The sequence below is a fragment of the Haemorhous mexicanus genome, chromosome 19 (assembly GCF_027477595.1).
Source record: "Haemorhous mexicanus isolate bHaeMex1 chromosome 19, bHaeMex1.pri, whole genome shotgun sequence".
Taxonomy (NCBI): domain Eukaryota; kingdom Metazoa; phylum Chordata; class Aves; order Passeriformes; family Fringillidae; genus Haemorhous; species Haemorhous mexicanus.
The window spans coordinates 7,240,823-7,258,461 of record NC_082359.1 but is presented as its reverse complement, the minus strand read 5'-3'; the positions used below and the strand labels follow the sequence as shown (position 1 = coordinate 7,258,461).

Sequence of the window (17,639 nt, the reverse complement as noted above, 5' to 3'; positions counted from 1 at the left end):
ACGGTGAGGCCCAGGCAGGCGGCGGAGCCCCGTCAGCGCCGGGCGGAGCCGCCGCCGCGTCTGTTGGGGGGCGGGCGCGGGGCGGAGGAGGTGGAAGCCGCGAGGCCGCGGAGGTACCGTCCCTGAGGGCGTGCGGGCACGGCCGGCGTGCGGCGGGCGGGCCGCGGGCCGGGCATGGAGCGGTGGGTCGGGGCCGCCGGGGGCTGGGATTCGCTGTGGGGAGCCGGCTGGGGCCGATGGCCGTGCTGGGAGCTCCTGGCCGCCTGCGCCGTCATCGGCGCCGTGGGCTGGCTGCTGCGGCTGCGGGACAGGAGGCCGGGCGGCCGCCGGGCGGCAGCGGCCGCCATCTCCTCCCCGACCCCCATCGCGTCCCCGGCTCCCCACACGGCCCCGGCGCCGCTCGCCGCGGGGAGCCAGCGCTGCAGCGGGAGCCGCCCAGGTGAGAGACTCAGGGGAGGCCGGGGGATGGTGCTGCCCCTCGCCCCGCGGGAGGGCCGGGAGCGGGCACCGGGCACCGCCCGGGGAGGCCGCGCGGCCCTGCCCGCCTCCCCAGCGCCCGCGGGCCCCGCCGGGCCCGGCCCCGGCCCCGCCGCCCCGTTCCCCTTCCCGCTTTGTCACGGCCGGGCCCCGCCGGCTCCGGCAGAGGCGGCTCCGCCCGGTCCCGCTCCCGCGGCCCTGCTGCTGCGGCTGCTCCCGCATCCCCTCCCGCGCCCTGCCCGGGCCGGGTCTAGGCATAGGTGTGCCTTTCTCCTCCCTGAAAAGTTGTCCCTTTTTCCCCTCCATTTTTTCTTTTCCCGTGGCTTATTTCAAGTTTGTTCAGCAGTTCCCTTTTAGCCACGTAGTTCATAACTGGTGGCTCATTTGCCCATAGGCGGTACAGACAGATCACCCCATCGCGGAGCCACGGTTGCTCTAACATATGCAAATCCTATCAGCCGAATACAGCCAAAGACGGGATGTGACTCTCCATTCCTGCCTCGGAGAAAAAAGAACCAAACAACCCCAGCCGAAAAGAGTACTTCTATTATTCATTTATTGAAAGATTTGATGAGAGTAGTAGAGTAAAATAATACTGCCATCCTTAGAAGTCGGTCGTTCATTCTGTCTTGGGTTTAGTCTTAATTTTTTTTTTTTGAAGCAGATTCTGCTGTTTCATTCTGACCCAGTGAGATAAGAGAAAATACAATTCTTGCCCATTCTTCCAGGTTTTGATTGATATGGAAGAACCCTCGAACATGTTGTTGTTAAAGCAGTTATTCATATTTGCAAAGGTAACTCACAAGGCCTTACATGCTGAACTAGAAGTACCAACCTCAGTGCTGGCTGTGCTCGGGATTATTTGTAGTTATATAATACATTTTACAGTTCAAATAATCTCATTTTGCACCTGCATGTAACAAACGGTCGAAGGGTTGTCTCAATATGAGCAGTTGCTGTTTCTAAGGTTTGCAAGTGACATGTTTTGTTTTGGACAGATTAAAATAGGTAATGAAATTAAAACGCAGTAATGCTTATCTAAATTAGCTGACATCCTTTTCTCAGAACACAAATGGATTTTGTGAGAGTTCTGTGTTGTCACTCCAACAATGTTTTTTCCCTTTTTCCACACCAAATGCCCTGTAGAAAACTCTTAAACAGATCTTAAACCTGATTCTTCACTGCTGGTCTGCTTTGCCATCTCATTTTGATTCAGTTGTGCCAGACTTGTAATAGACACACAAAATAAATAACTTTTTTTTTTTAACAGACAAAATTTTGAGCACTAAGATTTAGGTACCAGGTTCTGTCAAAACACAAGAAAGCAGAGAAATTACTCCCTCACGGCATTTTTTTGCTTAACCACAAGGCAGGAAGGATTTTTGCATGTTCCTGTCTGCTCTCCATATATGAATTATATATATCTACAGGTCTGCTCTTCTGCAGAATGATTGTGCTAGTTCTGAACCCTAAAAATAGGAGCATTTCTCAGCTAATTCTTTAAGGCATTGTGCTGACTGCTCAAAGTGTTTTCATTGAGCTGTTTTTGCAATGAACTTCCTCACCCCTGAGTTTTCATCTTTCTTGTTATTTTACAGTTATGCAGTTTCAAAAGGAAAATCCTCAGAATAGCAAGTCTGGATATTTTAATTGATCTTAGGAGCACATCCCTTAATTAAAACATACTGGTATCCAATTTTATTTTAAAAAATAGAGGATTAAGAATTGAAAACAAGAGGATCTTTCATATCTGTTGTTGTAGTCTTGTGGGCAAGTCAGATAATCGAAACAGTGAGGTTGCTTGGAGGCTGAGGCCTCACAGGGGAGCTACAATACCTTGGGGAAGTGGCTCTGCAGCATCAGCTGTGGCTCTGCTGCTCTTTGGTGGGTTTTTTTAATTGGAAATACTCTCATTTCCCATTGTTTCAGTGAAATTCCAGTTAATACTTGTGAAATGTTCAGAGGCTGAGGTTATGTTGTTCTCTAACCACAGGCATTCAAAATAAGATGTTTATAAAAGAAGAGACAGCTCTCAAAGGAAATACCCCTCCAAGGAAACAACCCTCAAACTCACATGACTGTTGACTTGTAAGAATTGAAGGACTATTGAAATTTGGCATTAAGTACATTTTCACAGTGTTTCCTAATGCTAGGAATGTGTTTGTTCTAGCTCAGATGGCAGTGAAACTTAATGTGGTGCTCTATTGATTGCTGCTGAAAACTACAAAAGCTTTTGTAGTTTGCATTTGGGTTTTTTTAATATATGAAAAGTAGTCTTTAGTTTCATTACCTGAGGATGAAACCTAAAATTGAAAATAAAGTACTAAAATGGCCATACACCCTCTCCAAAGCAGAACAAGGCTCCTGAAATGGCTCAGCAGTGGAGGAGGGGGCAGTGCAAGGCAGGAGTGAAGGCAAGCTGAGGGAATAGCCCAGCTGAATCATTCCTGTCTGGAGCTTCCCTTCCTGAGCAGTGGTGCCAGGGGAGTCACAGCCTGTGTGCAGGTACATGGCTGCAGTACTGATGAAATAATGTGAAGGCTTCTTACATTTTTGAGCTGCCCAAATCCTGTATTTTCCAGCTGTGTTTTTCAGAGCAAGGAATTTGTGTTGGCATCAGCTTGGTTTTAGTATCTTCTTGCTGACCAGTTTGGAAGATGTCAGTGTGGATTACATAGAGGGACATGAGCCTGGGGAATTGTATCATAGCAGAGAGAAGGATGTTCCTTTGGAAATGGAGAAATTCTCCCAGCTTCTGTTTTCTGTTGGAGAGAGAGATCTGAAAAGATCAGTTGTTTTTGTCTTCTGGCTGTTTGCTCTCAAAACAGGCCTGGGAAACAACGTGCTGTGTACATATTTCCAGCCTTGCATCACAGCCAGAGAAAGCCTGCCCTGGTTGCTGCATTGTGCTTGTCCCCATGACTTCTGTCAGCCAGAAAGTCCTGAGGAAATACTAGAAATAGTTCTGTGCCTTTAGCTGGAGGTGCAGCCCCTTGTTTTGGGGCTGACTGGTGCTCCTGTCCTTGTATTGCATTGCACAAGTAGATTGTGCCTTCTTGTCAGGAATCAAATATTTCTCAGCCTGTCATAAATTTTAATGAATAAATGCTCTAGATTGAATTTTCACTCGAGAAGAAATTGAAAAAGGACTACCAAAACCAAAATGTTAGCTATAAATATTCTTTTAAGTAGTCAAGAGAGGAAGAAGTAAACTTGCTATGGGTCTGGTAGCTTAAAAATGTTGAATTGAAAAATGTTTTGTTGTTTCTGCACTGCAAGGATCTCTTCAGAATTGCAAGAAATTGCTAAGAGGCTTTTTTTTTTCCTTTGCTTTAATACACCATTTAAGTAGAAGAAGTAGTTTTGGTTTTTACAATTTTTCTCCTTTTTTGCCTTCCCTGTAGGTGGAGTAACAATGGATACAATATTATCCCGATTAAAGAAGCTCAGCCATGATGAGCTTAGAGAAGAGATTGTGAGAGCAGGACTGAAATGTGGGCCCATTACTGCAACTACAAGGTTTATTTTTGAAAAAAAATTGGCTCAGGCACTGTTGGAGCAGCAAGGACCGTTGGGGGAGGAAGGGTCTGCTGTGTCAGAGGAGGCTGCTGGAAATGTCCCAGTGAATCACAACGGCTGTGGAAGTGCTTCTGAGGAGGTAGACTTTGGGTACTGTGTGGGCCTGAACCCTCCAGAAGAAGATGCTGTGACAGCCTTGAACTGTTCAGCTCCAGCCTGTGGTGCTGATGCACAAATCACTGCTCAGACACCATCCAGAGATCCTCCACTGTTCTATGGTGTTTGCCCAGTTTATGACGACATACTGGCCAGGAATGGTAAATACTCGCTTCCCTTATTCCCAGTGGTAGGCATTTTAGTCATGTCTGAGTAGAGTTCTTTCATGTAGCAGGTGTTCTGAACACCACTGCATTAGTATTGTAAGCATTGTTTGAAGTATTTCTTTGTTCCTATAAATAATATTTATTCTGAGGCAAAGAAATAACAGTTCAAGACATCCCAGGTGTTTGCCATTACAGTTGCCACTACATATGAGGATCCTCTACTCTGTGTAGCTCAGATGAAGAAATTATTTCTTATTGCTACTCTTGGATCCATCCTGTGCCTTTAATCCTTCTCAAGAACAAAAAGTAATCCTGTAAATAAACAATCAAAAAACTATTTATATTGTCATCAGTTGAAGCTTAAATGATCCCTTCTAAAAGTTTTCACATCTTCCTTTCTGTTCCTGACAGGGGTAGAGTAGTGCACAGGATTATTTCCTCTGAGACAGTAGTAAGAATTCTTGCTAAGAAAAGGTACATTAAATTATCTTTATCTGAACAATATCATTTAAAGGAGAAGAAGAAGGATTTGTTTATTGTCTGAGATTCTCTATAGAGATTTTAAAGTTGTGGATCAGTTACAGAATGGTCTTTCTGAACAAGGCAGCATCAAAAGTAATGGAGGGTGAATAAGCTCTGAGTTTGCTTTTCCATCTGGAAGTGAAATGCTTTGTTGAAGGTGGCCCGTCCATTAAAAGGGTGTTGATTGAAGGGAATGGCTGAGCCCTGTACAGGGATCACCTGACATTACCTGGAGTGTGTGGGAGGCTCCTACTCAGTTTCCAAGAGACAGAATTTAAAAGGACTTTTGACCTTCATGTCATGTTTGGAAGAGAAATGATGTGAGACCAAAGCTGGAATGATAGTTTTAAGAATTCTGTAATCTGTCTAGGAATTGAAATCTGAGATTATTGAAACAGTGTAACTTTGGTGGTTCTTTGTTGCAGAGAGAATACATGTTTATGAAGATAGGAAGGAAGCTCTCCAGGCTGTTAAGATGATTAAGGGTTCCCGTTTTAAAGCTTTTACAAACAGAGAGGATGCTGAGAAATTTGCTAAAGGAATCTGTGATTATTTCCCATCTCCAGGCAAGTCTTCTTTATGTTTGTCTCCAGTGAAAATGGGATCATTTAACAGAGGTAAGTGGGGAACTTCATCTCTCTACAGTAGATGCAATAGACAGCATTGATTTTTTTTTTTTTTTTTTTTTTTTTTTTTTTTTTTTTTTTTTTTTTTTTTTTGGTGAGAGAAGCAGCAACTGTCTTACCAATACTCTAATAACAGAAAAAATTCAAAGGTGGAGCACTGAATAAGAATATATTGAAGTTTGAATAAATTGAAGTTTAAAATCACTTTTATTTTAAGTGTAGAAACTTTGAAAATGTGGAAGGTGTTTTAAATGTAAAGTACCATTGCTACTCTTCTAAAGCTGAAATGTAGGTAATGGTCTGCATGGATACCTTGTTTAGTATTCATGGTCATATTTGTTAGGATTTGAGTTTACTCGTGGACTTCAGGATTTTCAGGTTTAGTAAGACGCTGATAAAATTGCACAGTACATTCAAACTGTACTCAATTCTTGAGTAAATGTGTGAGTTCAGAAATAAAAGGGTAAGCACTGATCATATTTCAGTGTTCCCAGTTGCTAGATTAAAGTGATTTAGGAGTTACAGAACTGCAGAAGCAATTTCAATAATCAGAACAGTGTTGTTTCTTTTTGAATTTTGCTTTTAAATTTGGATTGGAGCAGACTGGTAATTACAAATTTTACCAGTCCCTATTAAAGTCTGAAACAGTTTTACAAGTTGATTCATCATTTTCCTCTCCCTCCCTATTACTAACTACTAGTGTATTTAAATGTCTTGTTATTGAGTTCAGTTTCCTGACTCCTGCATTATTAAAGATGCCAAATTAATACATGGTTTAGATTAAAAGCATAATTTTCATGGCCTGGGTGTGCAGGTGGTGATCACTGGAAAGAATGTGTGTAGAAAGGAATGATTTGTGTTTTGATAGATGGTTTGTGCTCCCCCGAGAGCGACACTGCCAGTAAGGAGAGAGCCAACAGCTACAAAAGTCCACGGACTCAAGATCTCACAGCTAAGCTTCGGAAAGCTGTGGAGAAAGGAGACACAGCAACGTTCTCAGACCTTATTTGGAGCAACCCTCGTTACCTGATTGGGTCAGGAGACAACCCAACCATTGTACAGGTGAAAAACCAGCAACAAAACAGGAAAATCTGGGTTCTGGTTTAGTGATGTAGCTTTTGGGGCCTGAAAGCCCCAGAAGTGGAAGGAGTGATGTTTCCTGCTCCTCCCCCAAGACACTTTGTGCCACCCAATGCAGGGTTTTTCTGTTCATTGACAGCAGCTGGGGCACTTCTCTGTAAGTCACCCTGAGAGCTCCCTTTGCTCCAGCTGAGTTAAAAGAACTGAGTGTGCAGTTCTTCAGGGGAGAAATAGTTGTATTCAGTAGGTCAGGAATAGTCTTGTCTTCTTATTCTTTGGTCTCCTCCGAGTAATTGCAATGTTTTTAAAACAGACTAAATTTAAGGATCAGGGTAGGGCCTGTAATTAGGTGTTCCTACAGCATTGCTTACCTAAGCACCTCTATTAAATTCCAAAACCATGTATAAGGTGTCATTTAGCAAACACTGACTATCTTACTTCAACTTGTATCAGACCAGCTTTGTGAAGTTGTTGGAATTTTTTATGTAATATAGCAAAGCAGCTGAATTTTTTATATCTATACCCATTTTCCTGCTCTTTATCTAAACTGAACTTCCTACCTCCCTTTATTGCATAGTATCTTAATGTATCTTTTTTGCCACATTCTTTCCTTAAATAAAGGCTCTGAGTGTAAGAATAATTTTATTAATTATGAGAATAATATGGGTGTAAAGATAAGTCTTTACAAAAATATCCATATAAAACTCAGTGTAGGAACCCATGAATTTTCACAGTTAAATCAGTTACATCTCTGGGTGTAAGAAAGTTATTTAGATTGACCATTTTAATACTGGTCTTTTTTTCCAGGAAGGGTGTAGGTACAATGTCATGCATGTTGCTGCCAAGGAGAATCAGCCTGCTATCTGCCAGTTATTGCTGGACACTCTGGAAAATCCAGAATTTATGCGGCTGATGTACCCCGATGATAACGATGTCATGTTGAAGAAACGCATCCAGTATATTGTTGACCTTTACCTGAACACTCCAGATAAAATGGTAAGATTTGGGGGGGGTTACATTACTATTATTATTATTATTGTTGTTGTTGTTGTTGTTGTTGTTGTTGTTGTTGTTGGTTTACATTATTATTGTTGTTGTTGTTATTACTACTACCACTACTACTGGAAGGGGTTAAGGATGTGTAAGGGAGACTGAAAGAGAACAGAAGGGGAGCTGTCCATGAGTTCTTTGGATTTTGGTAATCATTATTCTGCACTATGGTGGGAACAGATTTGTTAAGAGCTGAGATAATTAGTCATGACATGTATTTACTTTCCTCAGTCTCGAAATTAAATGTGTTGTACTGACTGTATAATCTTTCTAAGTGCATGTGAATTTTTTCCCTTTTTCCCACTGCAGTGGTTTGATACTCCATTGCATTTTGCTTGCAAGTTTGGGAATGTGGATGTGGTTAATGTGCTCACCTCACACCCAGCCATTGTAAAAAATCCAAGAAACAAATATGATCAAACTCCTGCAGAAGTAAGTCTCTCCATGGCCACAGCAAACCTAGAAATGTTATCCTGATCAATATTTTTCATATTCAGACATTACTGACTACCATAGATAGAAGACTTGTAGTAAGGTGCTAGTGTAATGATTAAAAAGTAAATTCTGTATAACATTAAAAATATTTTATGCTGATTGTGTCTGTGGAAAAGTTTTAGAATTTATGGAGGTGGATGTGTTTTAGTTGGTCTACTATGAATTGAAAGTACTGGGTGAGATGGGTAGGGGCCAATAATGTGATTGTTCTGAAAAAAGACACATTGCAGTTGATTTGAAAATGAGATTATTATGCTGCCCTAACAAGTACAATTATATTAACAGGTAGTTTGTGAAAGAAGCAAGAACAAATCTGCTGAATTGAAAGAAAAGATAAGAGAGTACTTGAAAGGTCTGTATGCAGAATTTTTTACTATATCAAGGATGTATTTTGGCTCTTGGCTGTCTCCTGTTTGCTTTCTGTAGCATTGGAGTTCATAAATGATGCTGCTGTACAGCACTCTGAAAACCAAAGGGAAATTCTAACATTGAGCAGGGACAGAGAACTTTTTGTCTTCTAAATGACAGTCACAACTCTGAATGTATGGATCACAGGGTTCCCCTCATGGCTCTGTAATGGAGGCAAGGCCCTGATTCAGTAAGCCTGGAGCAGAGTGTTCAGTCTAAAAGAAACAAATCCTTTTGCAGGGCAAGAGGTGTATCTGTCATGCTGAGGAGTCCTGTCATTTTATAATTTCCTTGACAAAGAACTTTCTGTTTTGTCACGTGTGTGTTCGTAAAAGGAGGTTGTGAAAAATGTTAAAGAGCCTGAGGGAAGGGCTTTATGAATTATTGCAAGTGTTTTTGTGTTTGAAAGAAAAGGGAACCTACACTGAAATGTGATCTGTAATCACTGAAGCAGTGAGTCTGAATTACAAGCAGTTTTACAAATGAAGTAAAGTCAGATGGTTCAGTGTCGGGGTGCATTGGTAGTGCAGGAAGAAGCAGCAGGCTGATGTAACATAAACTGAATGAGAAAGCTCTGTCTGGTTTATTTTAGGTCACTATTATGTCCCACTCCTGAGGGCAGAAGACAATTCCTCAGCTCCGGTCATTGGGGCTCCGTGGTCGCCCGACCAGACGGACGACGGCCCCCAGAGAACTTGGCCCAAATACCCTGGCAGCCCCAAGGACCCAGTGCTGTCCATCAGGGCTTTTGCAGGCCCCATGAGCCCCTCCAAGGTAAGGAGAGAACTCCTGTGACTCCAGTGCCTATTCTTCTCCTTTTTATGAATAAAGAAGATCCCCACAGGGTTCCTTGTGTGATGTAGCTTGCTCTTGGTACAGATTGTGGCTCTCTCTTTGCTGAGGATAGATCTTCCTCCATGGAGAAGCACAGAAACTTGTAAATATTTTTTTTTTGAATGCTGAAAACAGAAATGTGGTTTAAATAAGAGTAGAAGTTCAGTAAAAAATTGTTTTATTTTTCCTCTTAAAATCTATACAAAGAGCACCTTTGGCAAACCTTTCATTTCTTACAGATGATTGCTGTAACTTTCTAACTTGAAGCAAAGCCTTTCAAAGCAGATATGAATCAGTTTTAAAAACCTTAACTGTATTGTTATCTCATTTCTAGAAGTTGCCACTGAATGTTAACCTCTGCTTGATGAATTAACATAAATATATTTTTCTAGATGGAAAAACTGTCAACCAAGTAGGAGGTGTTGGGATGGTTTTGGAAGAGAATTGACTGTATAGTGGAAAAGCAAAGTCTTCACTTTTCAGAAGGAATACTTAGATATCTGTTAAATATATTCCAAACTTACAGGTGTTTATTTGACTCATTTATTTAATGTGAACATGCTGCAAATATAACAGCTTTAGAAACAGTGAATACATACAGTGGAGGACTCATGGTTGCATTCTTTAAGATTGAGTTCTACCAAAATGCTTAATGCTTTTTCTCCTAAATGTCCTTGATCAATTTTCTGTTCAACTGACAGAAATTTAAATACTCCAGAAAATATTAACTAGGGTATAAACAGATCATAATTTTGATGACATGTATTTTTAATGTCTGAATGTAATTCTTAGTCATCGTTGTGATCTTTGTCATATAAAGGGAAGTGCAGGATTTTGCAAAAAATTTCCCCTGAGACATTCCAACTTCAAAATAGACAGCAAGAATTTATTCTAAGAATTGTAGCAAGTCTGTACATAAAAAATATCCCCTTTGCATCCTAGAAAACAGTGACCAGGAGGCATTTGTAATTAAATAGAATGACATGGCAAAATCACAAGACACTTCTGTTTCCTGCTGCACACACATTAAAACCAGGCAGATGTGGTGTCTGTGCAGTTGATTTTCAGATGATTGTACATTATGGTCCTTCTCTTTCATGAGCAGTTAAGAGATCAGAGTAACCACCAGTAGTGAAAGGAGTAACTTTAGATCCAGTGTGAGATCCTCCATAGCTGGAGTAGAGCAGCACTTGTGGACAGCAAACAGCTGACCACCTTCCAGGCCTGTAGGCAGATGTGTAGCCAGCAGTGAGGTAGTTCATACTGTGAGGGGTAGTTTTTGAATTTGTTTCTGTTTTTTAAAGGCTGAAGAATTTCGCAGGCTGTGGAAGACTCCACCTCGAGAGAGAGCTGGCTTCTTTCACAATGTCAGGAAATCTGATCTGGAGAGAGGTGTTGAAAGAGTTGGAAGGTATCTAAAAGACTGTCAATATAAAAACTTAATAATAGAGCATGTAAAAGCAAAAGACTGTGCTGAGAGTACAGTTATTACTCACTGCACAGTAGCTTGGAGAAAAAGCTATTGCAGAAATATTTAATGAAATATTTTGCAGTTGGATTTTTACTGTATTTTTGTGTAAATAAGATAGTTAAATTGTGAGACCTGGCTTTCTTAGCTTTGGCAATAAAGATATTTTAGCTATTATTGATGGTATGTATGGAATACTTTTCACAGACATTTACTTGCTTCATTTGTCAGATCTAAAAATTTTGCATAGCCTGTTTGTTCTGTGAAAGTGAGGGATTGTTAAAAGGGAGCAGAATGAAAAGATCCTAATACAAATCTGCTGTTTTATAAAAGCCGTGTGTGTGATGTGTCCTTGCAGCTAAAATACCTTCTATCAGCAACATATGGAAAAAATACTTTGTTAAAAGCTGACTGCATTTCATTCTTTAAAACAATCCCTCACTTCCTCCTCCCTCTCCCATTCCCAAATAGAAAAAGCTGGTGCATGCAGTATCAGTGGGGATTCTTCTGTCTGATGTCTAGATACAGTCAGCTCAAAGATAGCAATGTTTATGCTGCCAACTGTAAAAATAGTAGATGAAATGTGAAAAATGCTCTAGAACAAATGAGGTGATACTTTGATTGCTAAGGATGTGTGTGTGCTTTTGCAGGCTGTTGATTGGGTGGGATTGTGTTGCCTGGTTGCTCGTTTGTGCTCCTGTTTGTAGCTGTTAAAATGTGATCAGAAAAGTTGTTGTCAAACTGATATTTATGTCTTCACAAATGATTCGTTTTATTTTATTTATTTATTGCAGGGAGTTAGCTCATGAACTGGGGTTCCCGTGGGTTGAATACTGGGAATTTCTGGGCTGTTTTGTTGATCTGTCTTCCCAGGAGGGGCTGCGAAAATTAGAAGAGTACCTGAGTCATCATGAAATGAGCGAAAAGGCTCAGCCAGAAACAGGGGAAAATGAAACCTGCAACAGATATAAAACTCCACATCCCTCTGGTAGGAAAAGGGCAAATGCTGCAAACAATGGGTTGTACCTGGGGAGAAGAGAGACAGAAAAAGCATGGTGCCCAGGGGAAGCAGTATTCACCTGTTGTGGTTGCTATTATTATTCTGTTATCCAGAGAGTCTGAGTACAGCATGAAAAAAAGAGCCAACTGTGAATGTAGAAGTACAGACTTTATCTTTCATGGGAAGTAGCTTGAGTGTAGCCCCCAAATGAAATCCCTGAAAGAAAACCTCTGTCTTCAGTATGTTTTCACTCAGAGCATTTGGGCATTCATCTTAAAGCGTAGAATTTTGTAATCCACAGATATGGAATAAATAACATTTTAAAAATAAAAGAATAATTCTTTACAACTGTGAACCTGAAAAGACACAAGAAGCAAAATCCAGGAAAGCTTTTATACCTTAAACCACTGCTTGCTATGTGTGTATTTTGCATTTGTAACTTTAGTCAGTTTAGTTCACGCTGTTACATATAGTCAGAGGTGTCTTCAGGAAATAGAATAAGGCATAAGGAATGTGTATTTTTTCCTAGTTTATGTACTTGACATTCTGTTTAAAGTCTTCTTATGTGTTGCTCTTGTTAAAATTGTTTACAGGCAAAAGCAAAAAGTCCTGCAATTCCATTTCTGTTGGAGCATTTTTGGATGAGGATGATGATGACATGAGCTTAGAAGAAATTAAAAACAGGCAAAATGCAGCACGAAATATCAGCCCCTCTCTGGTGTCCAAGGAGCCCAGCATTGATGCCATTGGAGATGCTGAGTGTGATATCCTGTCCATGGAGTGTGCAGGAAACATCATCGAGACCTCAGCTCACCCTCGGCACTATGAAAAAGGGGCTGCTGCCAGCAAAAATGGGTTTTGCAGTCCTGTGTCCAGTAAAAGGATCATCAGTGACAGAAAGCAGCTGCATGATGGGTCAGAATGCCTCATGTCACCTGTTTCCAATTTGATGTCAGAATTTGAAGGCCTGTCATTCCAAGAACAAGAGGTCGCAGGAGTATCTCATAAAATCACTGAAAAAACTGACAATGAGGGAATTCTGGACAAGACCTGCTCTGCAGTGTCACTGGCAAGTTCTTCTGAGCCAAGTGGTACAAGAAAACATGGAGAGACCAAGTTAAGGACAGACCACAGAATATCATTAGAAAAGGAAAGAGTGTCCAGAGAATCTGGAATTCAGACTAAGGAGCCACAACAACGTAAGGAACTTTCTTCCCAGAAGTTTCTTTCAAAGACTTCTCCCACAAATGACAATATAAAGTTATTCCTTCTTGGGTAAGAATCGTCTTTTTTAATTCTTACTTGCACAGACAATCTCTTTGCTGATATAAAACTAAGTGTTTTGGAATTGGGGTGTTTCATTGCCTGAACAGATACATGGTTCTCTTTTCATCTAGTTCTGTTTCCATTCTAGGGAGCAGCCCTCGAAGCTGGATGGTGATGTCTTAGCAGCTATAGAAGGAGCAGAGATTGATCCCCAGAAATTCCCAATGATTTACAAATGGAAACACGCAGTGCAATCCTACTCCTCATCTGACAGGCAGAGGTATTGCTGCAAACTCAGTCCCAGGAGCTGAAGTACATTTTTAGTGGGTCAGCTTGAATAGCAGAATTTCAGGCCTTGTTGCCCCTAAACCCATATTTTAAATTCAGCAGAATTAACTATGTTCTGGAGTTAATCACCAAAGCCATTTTTGACTGGTGTCTATTGATAAGGAGTTTCCTGGTGCTGCAGTCCTGTTCTTACCATTCTGCTGCTGTCCCAAGTAATTTGAGCATGTCTCCACAATCAAATCAGACATGACTGTTTTCCACCTGGCCAGTGTCTCATTTTACTGATTTGGTACTTGGATCCTTCACTGGACTCAGTGATAGTTGTACTGTTGGTTTGTAATTCATCCCTGTTGTTGATGCAGTGCAGGAATGTTGTGTTTGTTGCCTTGTGGTACTTAGATTGTGCTGAGGGATATTAGGGTGAATTTAATATCTTTATGCATCTCTTTATGAGTTTTTATTTTTACCCTTTATTACCCCAGTCCAAAAGAATTGTTCATGTGAAAGATGGTGGTGTCATCATGGCCATTTTGAAAGAAAGGATGTCTTACTGATTTGGGCAACACAATCTATATAGAATCTAGAATATATAGAATATTGGGCAACAATCTATATAGAATCTAGAATATATAGAATATTGGGCAACAATCTATATAGAATATTTCGTGCTCTTCCTTTTCCTTCTCTTCTTCCAGACCTGTCTCTTACCAGAGAGGATTTTTCTCAGCTGGTGCATTGGTTCTTAAATCAAAAGTGATTCTGAGTTAAAAGTGCTGCTCTCATTATTGCAGTTTCCTTTAAAACGTGTGCAATGACTTCTGGTTTGTTTCAGTTGGCCAAGTCCAGCGTTGAAGGCAAGATTCCAGTCCCAGTCCATGGCTGCTGGTCTTCCAAATGCTTCAGTGTATCCTAGTTCAGGAAGAAACAGTCCCATCCCAGGAAGTCCGGGGAAACACGGCAGCGCTGCCTCCTTCCCTCGGGAGCCCGGCAGCCCCGGGCGCTACAGCCCCGCCTGCGTCCTGCGCTACTTTGCAGAGCCTCCTGCCCACTAGAGTGCAGCTCCTCATCCTGGGACTTCAGTTCTGTTCTCATTCTTAGAGTGGAGGAAAAACTGCACTGTTACTGAGGTGACATGAGGTTTGTACTCAGCTATTTTATTTTTCCTCAGTTGAGGACAACTGTATGTTTAAACAATGGAGTATATGTCTTAACGCCACATACGAGGTAGATTATTACTGGTGATAAGCAAGAAGTTTGTGAGTGCAGTTGTCCAGTAGCTGAATTAAGCCTTGTTGCCAGTACCACAGTGGGCTGAACTGTCCTTAGCAATGGTGGTAATTGCTATCACTACTTATCCTCGTTGTAATGAACACACAGCCCTCAACTGCCTTTCTTGACCTTGGATAGTCGAGGCAATGTATCATCAGCAAATAGAATGTGGGAGAGGAGATTGATGGCAGAAAGTGAAACGTTCTCCTGCTTGCAGGGGGAAAAGCCTCAAACATGTCTGGGAATGCGAGGATAGCTTGGCAGTGTGGAGCAGGGATGTGAGACCCTGTGCAGAAGCAGAGTGTTTCCAGCCAGCTGGGCTGGGCAGTTGATACCCACACCCACCCTCACCTGTCTGTCCGTGTGTGTGTGCACAGATCTGCACAGAGACCCTTGAGTCTCTGCTTGTTCTGAGGCTGTTACAGACACTGAGATCTACCAAGTGCTTTAGAAACAGGGCACTGTAGAAGCTATTGGGATTCCTTTAGTGGTAGTGGGAAGATTTAAGGAAAAGCTTAAAAATTAGCTGGTTATTTTTTCCCCAGAGAAGCTATTAACACTAGCAGATTTGAATAGCTATTACACAAAAGCACATCAGCAATAACTCAGCAAATTTACCAGCAAGATACTTTATCTTAATGGTCTGGTTTGTAATATATTAGCATGGTAGCCAGTGGCCCAGGAGGTGGCTATTTCCCAGCTGTAAAGAGAGAGGACTAAGGACAAAATATTTTTATGAAATCTGAGCTTTTACTGTGTCTCTAGTGTTGATGTGGTAATGAGTTTTTGTTACAGCAGTCAATAATTTTATTCTGCAGCCTTCTGTAAGAATGACTTGTTTTGACAGCGTGATGCTGAGAATAAGAAAGCTTTTCAAAACTCCAGAGAGTTTTCCATATCAAGCCTAGTGCTTGTAATGTTGCATGAAAGGCTTCCAGAAACAGCTCTCTAGGTTAAAAAAAAACGAAAAAAAAAAAAAAAAAGAAAAAAGACCTATCTACTGTTACAAGATAAATCTGATCAGAAAATGAAGTTCTGCAGGACTGTGCTGGGCTGGTGCCACACAGTCAGTGAGAGCTCAGAGCCACGTGGCAGGGCTGGAAGAGAAGGGCACCACGTTGAGCAAACACGGGTGGGAGGCAGGAGGGGCCGGGCCGGCCTCCCGCAGGGTGCCACCCACCCCTCGGGGGCCATTCCAGAGCCGCGGCTCTCCCACGGCAGTGACTGTTCTACACAAACCCTCACAGCTCCGTCATTGGTACAAACCTAAACACTGCACTTAATGCTTTTGCAAGCTCAGTAGTGCCTTTTGTAATATATTTTTTTAATTAAATTTTTTGTTCTTTTGGAAGTTTTTTAAATAAAGTGGCATCCACTTACTATGGGCAGATAAAAAACAGTTTTCCTCTGGGCTTTCTGAACAGGATGTCTTTTAATGTCTAAGATTATTTGGTGCAACACCTCTCCATGGGGGAAGAGACTCCTCTTTTAGAAATTACTCTTAAAAAAAAAAAAAGGTTCTTTTGTTAAAATTGAACCTAGTTCTATGGAGCTGGACATTAGGAGGAGCTACTTTACATAAATGCCTCTCATTCAGTCATATTCCAGACAAGTACCAGGGGTCTGGGGGGTGTCATACTTTAGGAAACGTTTAAAAAAATCCCAGAACCAAAACCATAACCTTCTGCTAATAAGTATGTTAACTGACTTAATAAGGGTATTTTGTTGGGTTGTTTTTTTAATTTTTTATTTTTATGTAGCAGGCTCCATGGTCTCAAAATATTTTAAGATCTCACATAGAGTTTTACTCCGGGTGGTTGGGTTTTTTCAATAATTGTAAATTACTTCTTTATCGTTCTGGAGAAATTGATCAGCTGATGTAATTGTCTAATACCATGTTAGAGCCAAACTGCTGGGGTAAGCTGCTGTGGGTGCAGCTGCTGTTCTCCACCCTAGTCCTTCACAGCTGTGGTACAGCAGCATTGCCCTTTGGCTAAGAGTTTGTTACTGAGCCAGGAGACTGATACTAACACTCGAGTTTGTTGTCCTTTTTTACTTTTATTATGCTTTGCTTTATTTTTTTAATATTTAAATGTATGTTACTGGTATGTACATGTAGCCAGACACCCCCCACACACCCACCACACCCTTGCCTTTCACTTTGTAATGTTGTTTTGGTTCAGTCAGGAGAGTATTTTTTTAACTGTGTTATATAATGTGCATTAGTCCAGTTGTACTTCACTTAAGAGGTCATTTTTTCTAACAATGTGTTACTTCAGCTATGACAAAAATAGCAATTTATAAACAATTCGATCATTTGTGATTTTGTGAAGAAAGCCCTTCCAACACTGAGCCTGTGGAGACACTTTAAATCAGAGTGATAGTGCTTGAATTGTGTTTTCTTGGCCAAAAGTTCACTTTTAAAGGTGCAAAATAGCTGTGGTTTTGTTGGTTGTTTTTCAATTAGTAAAGTGTCATGTTAAAAATACAGAAGTATCCTACTTTCTATTAAAATCAAATGACTAGCTGAAATGAATAGCTGTGTTGACTATGGGATGTGGGGAGGAGGAGCTGGGCATGACAGGGCAACTCTGCTTTGTCCAGGCCTTGCTTGTCCAATAGCTGCAGCTTTTGTGTGTGTGCACAGTGACAATGGACTACACCACCAAAGACTTAAAAGAAGAGTCTGACAGTGTTGAAGAGACAGGAACTCAGACTGTGGTAAAAAAGACATCATTTTAAATTTCACACTTTCCACCCCCACCGTAAGTGCCACCAAAACTACTGTTAACTTCTGTACCTGTGCAAAGAGGTGTTGTGTCCTCTGCTTGCCCACCAAGAGCTCATTCACTGACACAGGGGATGTAGAAGGGGATGTGTGTGAGGGGGTACATGTGCACCCACACAACACTAAAAATCCCAGACTTTTCATCTTACAGGTGCTGGTTCCTCATGGTGGTGACACAGTCCTGCAAATGGCTGTGCTTAGGCTACAGCTGTTCCCCTCCTGGGCA

At 41.5% G+C, this 17,639-nt stretch overlaps 1 protein-coding gene across 3 annotated transcripts; it reads left to right on the top strand.

Annotated features, from left to right (window-relative positions):
* Positions 1–159: 159 nt before the first annotated feature.
* On the top strand, positions 160–17,157 carry ANKLE2 (ankyrin repeat and LEM domain containing 2). 3 transcript variants are annotated; one of them, XM_059863738.1, is made up of 13 exons: positions 160–439; positions 3,882–4,313; positions 5,267–5,458; positions 6,336–6,529; positions 7,355–7,543; positions 7,907–8,029; positions 8,378–8,444; positions 9,093–9,274; positions 10,639–10,745; positions 11,597–11,790; positions 12,396–13,077; positions 13,217–13,348; positions 14,189–17,157. In XM_059863738.1, exons 1-13 carry the CDS (start codon positions 175–177, stop codon positions 14,406–14,408), a joined length of 2,979 nt encoding a protein of 992 aa, XP_059719721.1. In that variant the 5' UTR covers positions 160–174; the 3' UTR covers positions 14,409–17,157. The 3 variants fall into 3 exon arrangements, with proteins under 3 accessions (XP_059719721.1, XP_059719719.1, XP_059719718.1); XM_059863736.1 differs by lacking the exon at positions 160–439 and adding an exon at positions 1,148–1,271 and having other exon boundaries at positions 5,267–5,407; XM_059863735.1 differs by lacking the exon at positions 160–439 and adding an exon at positions 1,149–1,271.
* The last annotated feature ends 482 nt before the right edge of the window (positions 17,158–17,639 follow it).